At 31.6% G+C, this 6,000-nt stretch overlaps 1 protein-coding gene across 1 annotated transcript in view; it reads right to left on the bottom strand.

Moving 5' to 3' along the window:
- Nucleotides 1-200: 200 nt before the first annotated feature.
- Nucleotides 201-6,000, bottom strand: part of tlr18 (toll-like receptor 18) — a 33,395-nt gene continuing 27,595 nt past the window's right edge. The window contains exons 5-7 of the mRNA XM_061916616.1: nt 4,485-4,677; nt 623-771; nt 201-432 (exon numbers count right to left, since the gene is read on the bottom strand). Coding sequence (XP_061772600.1) covers nt 330-432; nt 623-771; nt 4,485-4,677 — 445 coding nt within the window. The 3' untranslated portion in view covers nt 201-329. The remainder of the gene's footprint in view (nt 433-622; nt 772-4,484; nt 4,678-6,000) is intronic.

The raw sequence follows: 6,000 nt of genomic DNA, 5'->3' as shown, positions 1-6,000 counted from the left end.
AATTCGAATTATTATTTGCAAAAAAAAAATAAAGTTAATGAGTTTGAACATCAAATATCTTGTCTTTGTAGTGCATTCAATTGAATAAGAGTTGAAACAAGGCGACTCGGTAAAGAATCTGGGTCTTATCTTCCACCCAACTCTTGTTTGAGTCACACATTTAGAGTTTTACTAAAACGACCTGCTTTATTTAAAAAAAAAAAAAAAAAACATTTAGTGGCACTTTTTTCCCCAGGATATCGAAGCCTAGGTCCGGTGTGTGGGCCTGGGGGGGCAAGGAGCAAGACGGCGTGTTGGCGAGCACGTGACGCCAAGCAGCACTTGGATCATCACTTTGAGACACGCTGGCTCGTGCCGACACGAGGCCGGCAAAGGGTGTTGGGAAACCGGAAGAGGAACTTCTCTCTGGTGTGGTCACCTTTTGAGGAACAGCTTCACAACAGAAGCACACCGCTGAGATAACTGCGTCTTTGTCACCATCTGCTGGCCAGTTGGTGTACTGCAGCTTTCCCTTTAAGACTGTGGTGCGGTTTTAAACTAAAACAGGCTTTGAAAAATAACGGTTTGAATTTATTTATTATAGAGTGGAAGTTGTGTAAGTGGTCAGCATTCACATATTTACTTTTTCTTGCAGCTGCCGACAAAGAAGTCGTTGCAGGCGACCGTCAGCGCCGCCACCAGGACCACAAACTCATGGAAGTCCAGTTGGCAGTCCCCGTTTTCATCCAGGTCCGCCATGATCTTGTCGATGGCGGCCGCGTCGTTGCGACCCTGGAGGCGAGAGAATAGGCATTTTGTTTGATTTAAACCGGGTAAAGTAACTCATTGGAGATTAGAGTATTCTACACGAGTGACCTGGCCAAGAAAGCGGCCAGTATAATAAAAAAAACAAAAAAAAAAATACTTACAATATTTATATATGCAATACATTTATCTTGTACAGTAGTCTATGTTTGCACATTATTGCTGTTTTATCCTGCACTACAATGAGCTAATGCAACAAAATGTTGATCATCTAAACTGCAAAGTTCAAATTTGAATGACAATAAAAGGAAGTGTAAGTTTAAATAACAAAATAGCTACAAAGAAAAAAAGAAACATCCGTTTCCAGAATTTTACCGTAAAACAGTGGCATCATTTTTTACATTTTTAGTAATTCAGTACAAAAACCACCATAAGTACAAAAAAAAACAACAACAACAAAAAAAGTCAGTCTTTGTCCTCTGGGGGACAACATTTTTTGGGACATTTTACACTCAAATACTTAGTAACTCTTTTGCCAGAATTTTAATATTTATATAAAAAAAGATTTACTTTTTTTTATTTTATTCAGAGTAAAACATTGTACAATCGTACGATAAAAAAACGGGCAGCTCTCTTTTTAGAATGTTACCATTGAAATAAACTTAGTCATTTTGTGTGTAAAAAAAAAAAAAAAAACATAAAAAATATATATTTTCTCCAAGGGATACAATAAAAATGTGTAAATTTCACAACTTAGTATAACTCAGAATTTTACAACAAAAAATGAAAATGTACTTTATCACTTTTTACAGTAATGCATAGCAACAACCATGAACACATAAAAAAAAAACATTTAGTCAGTAATTTTTGACATTTTGCACTCAAGTACTTAGTAACTCATTCGCCAGAATTTTTTATATATATATATATATATATATATATATATATATATATATATACATACATATATACAAAAATTAAGATTTACAGTTTTTTTTGTTTACAATAAAACATTGTACAAACAATCCTATATTTTAACAATAAAACATTACCATTGAAATAAACTTACAGTAATTTTGCGTGAAAAAAACCCATTAAAATTTTTTTTTTTCTTTAAGTATTTTCTCCGAGGGATGAAAAAAAAAGTGCTTAGTAACTCAGTTTCCAGAATTTTACAGTGTACTTTAAAAAAAAAAAATAATTAATTTACAGTTACGCATAACGACAACCGTATATTTTCCGGTAAAAAACAGGCACATCAGTTTTCAGAATTTTACCATAAAACAGTGGCACCATTTTTGAATTTTTAGTAAGTCAATACAAAAACTACCATAAACATCCCCCCAAAAAAAATAGTCTTTTTTTTTGACATTTTACACTCAAGTACTTAGTAACTAATTTGCAAGAATTTTAATATGAAAAAATAATATTTACCGCTTTTTTTTTTAATTCACAGTAAAGCATTGTACAATCGTATATTTCAACGATAGAAAACGGGCAGCTCTCTTTTTAGAAATAAATTGAAATAAACTTGAGTCATTTTGTTTAAAAAAAATAAATAAAAAAAATAAAAACACCATAAAAAAAAAAAAAAAAATCTCCAAAGGATAAAATAAAAATGCGTGCATTTCACTACTTAGTAAAACTCAGAAATTTTCTACAAAAAATACAAACTTTATCATTATTATTTTTTCATTTACAGTAATTTATAGCAAGAACCATAAATACATTATAAAAACAAAACTGAGTCAGTCATTTTTTTTGACACTTTGCACTCAAGTACTTAGTAACTCATTCGCCAGAATTAGTGTAATATATATATATATATATATATATATAAAAATAAGATATATACTATTTTTTTAATTCACAGTAAAGCATTGTACAAACAATCGTATATTTTAACAATAAAAAACAGGCAGCTTTGTTTTTAGAATTTTGCCATTGAAATAAACTTATAGTAAATTTGTGTAAAAACTACCATAAAAAAAATAAAAACAAAAATAAAGTACTTTCTCCAAAGGATGAAAAAAAAAAGTCCTTACACTTTACACCGACGTGCTTAGTAACTCAGTTGCCAGAATTTTACTGTGTACTTTTTTAAATGATTTTTTATTTCCATTAATGCATAGCAACAACCGTATATTTTACAGTAAAAAACAAGCACATCGGTTTTCAGAGTTTTACCGTAAAACAGTGGCACCATTTTTTTATTTTTAGTAATTCGGTACAAAAACCACCATATATACAAAAAAATAAAAGTTTTTTTTTTTTTGACATTTTACACTCAATTACTCATTTACCAGAATTTTAATATAAAAAAAGTTAAGATGCACTATTTTTTGGGGAAAATTCACAGTAAAGCATTGTACAAACAATCATATATATCTTAACGATAAAAAACAGGCAGCTCTCTTTTTAAAATGTTACCATTGAAATAAACTAAATCATTTTGTAAAAAAAAAACAAAAAAAAAACCATAACAAATATTTTCATCAAGGGATAAAATTAAAATGCGGAAATTTCACTACTAAGTACAACCCAGAATTTTACTACAAAAAATATAAATGTACTTTATCTTTAGTATTTTTTATATTTACAGTAATGCATAGCAACAACCATAAATACCTTAAAAAAACAAATAAAAAATTGAGTCAGTCATTTTTTTGACATTTCGCACTTTGTAACTAATTCGCCAGAAATGTATTTATTTATATATTTATATTATATATATATATATATATATATATATATATATATAGCAAGATTTACTGTTTTTTTGTTTACAGTAAAGCACTGTACAAACAATCCTGTATTTTAATGGTAAAAAAACTTGCAGCTCCGTTTTTTTAAATTTTACAATTGAAATAAACGTAATAATTTTGTGTAAAAAAAACATAAAAATAAAAATTCTCTATGGGATTTAAAAAAAAATAAATAAATAAAATAAAGTGCTTACATTTTACACAGACGTGCTTAGTAACGGTTACCAGAATTTTACTGGAATTAATAAATATGTACTTTTCTTATTATTATCTTTTTATTTATTTACAGTAATGCATGGCAACAACCGTACATTTTACAGTAAAAAACAGGCAAATCAGTTTTCAGAATTTTACTGTAAAACAGTGGGACCATTTTTTTATTTTTAGTAATTCGCTACAAAAACCACCATTAATGAAAAAACAAATAAAAAAAAAGTATTTTGACATTTTACACTAAAGTACTTAGTAATTTACCAAAATTTTAATGTAAAAAAAAAAATAATAAGACTTACATTTTTTTTTATTCACAGTAAAGCATTGTACAAACAATTGTACATTTAACGGTAAAAAAAATGGGAAGCTCAGTTTTAAAAATTTTACCCTTGAAATAAACTTATAGTAATTGTGTAAAAAAAAAAAAAAATTCTCCAAGGGATAAAAGTGCGTAAAGTTTCCGAATCAGTACTTAGTAACTAAAAAAAAAAAAAGTACAATTTCTCTATATACAGTAATGCACTGTAAAGCAACGGACATTTTTACAGTCAAAAACCCGGCAGCTCATTTTTCTGAATTTTATCATAAAAATAACTTATTTGAAACATACCAACGCGGCGTAAAATCCACGATATTTTATAGTAAAATTATAGCAACTGAGTGAGCAGCCACTTTATTTTACCGTAAAATCCACAGATTTGCTTCAACAGTGAGTGATTAAAAAATAAATAAAAAAATGTTGGAGTCCTAGAGGATACTCACGGCCAGGAAGTCGGTGAGCTCGTGCCGCAGCAGCGTCTTCAGCTCGCCTTTGCTCAGCTTGTACTTGTCGCCCTCTTTGGACGAGTACGAGTGGAAGACGGCGATGAGGCTCTCCATGGCCTTCTCTAGCTGGCCGCTCATTTTAGATCGACGCTCGACAAGCCGAAGAACGAGATGACGATTCACGGCGGGCCTTAAAGACGCAGGTAAACGTTGTGGAAAAAAAAAAAATTAGATCAAGTACCAGGAATTGTTTTAAAACGCACAGCATTTACTTATATGCTCCACTCCAAACAACCTACCCTAGTCATGGCAAAATTAAAAATAACATTGCGAGGCAACACAAATTGCTCACTAAACTTTGTGGGTATTATCAAAATAAGTCCGACCACGACACATAATTCAAAAGGACACCTATTTAAATCCATTACAATGCATGATGGGAAAACATCGAACACTCAAATGTATATCAGGTTTGTTGTATTTTACCTGCTTGATATTTCCGATGACACAACTTTAAAAAAGGAGGTCGTCACAGAAGTAAAAAGGAATATCCAATTATATTAATTATATATTCAAATAATATGTGCAGGGTGAACGGTTTGGACAACCAGGGATCTAGTGGTAGCCCTCAATTAAAATACAGTGTTTTATCTTCCTTGCGCTAGCCAAGAATATTAAATATACCACGTTTTTATCGAATACTCAGGCCTACTACGCTACTGTATTCTGCCCTCGGTCATTATGGTGCTACTTGGGGAGCCGGTTGGTTCCTCAGCTGGTACTCGGTGGAAAATACAGCCCCGATTAGTGAATTATTCTGATATAATCGATCTTAAAGTTGATTTGAATGCTTTTAAAGGAATGAAATAAAATCCTCCACACATGAAATACCGTTTTACACGTAATGTTCAAGCAAAAGACAAGCGAGCACAAGCTTACCTGGCCAGGAATCCGAGAGGAGTCTGCTGCTGTCAGCTCGTCAGGTGAGCGCTTTTCACCTGTCGGCTCATTAATGAGCCCACCTTTGAAGTGAAGTACGATACCACTGATATTTTTTTTTACCGATCCGATACCGAGTTAAAAACAGGGCCGGTATCGGCGATACAGGTCTGACTATTTGCTACTTAGTGCAAATAGTCTGGTAGTTAAAATAACCATAATAATAAAACAAACAAACCGCATATATCAAGTGTTAGGATACACACGATGTAAATGCCAGTAATTGTCTTAAATAACGAAATAAACGGAATGATCGAGCACAACTCGGCGGATGAAAAAATAGTTCCCCCCAATCGCGCTTCATTCAGACATGATATCAATGAATTAATTATTTTACACTGCACTCCTATCAATGATACGTGTCACCTCAAATAACACAAGTATTAAAAGTATCAATATGTGATTTTAGCACTGACATAATGTTCTGTAATCGGTGGTATCGGTACGTCGATATTCCTCCGCACGTAACTACCCCTTTAATTACTTTACTAACAACGCTGCTATTCTGTTATAA

Source organism: Nerophis ophidion, linkage group LG11 (assembly GCF_033978795.1).
Source record: "Nerophis ophidion isolate RoL-2023_Sa linkage group LG11, RoL_Noph_v1.0, whole genome shotgun sequence".
NCBI classification, from domain to species: Eukaryota; Metazoa; Chordata; class Actinopteri; order Syngnathiformes; family Syngnathidae; genus Nerophis; species Nerophis ophidion.
The sequence above is the reverse complement of the archived record's forward strand: the minus strand, read 5'-3'. Positions and strand labels throughout refer to the sequence as shown.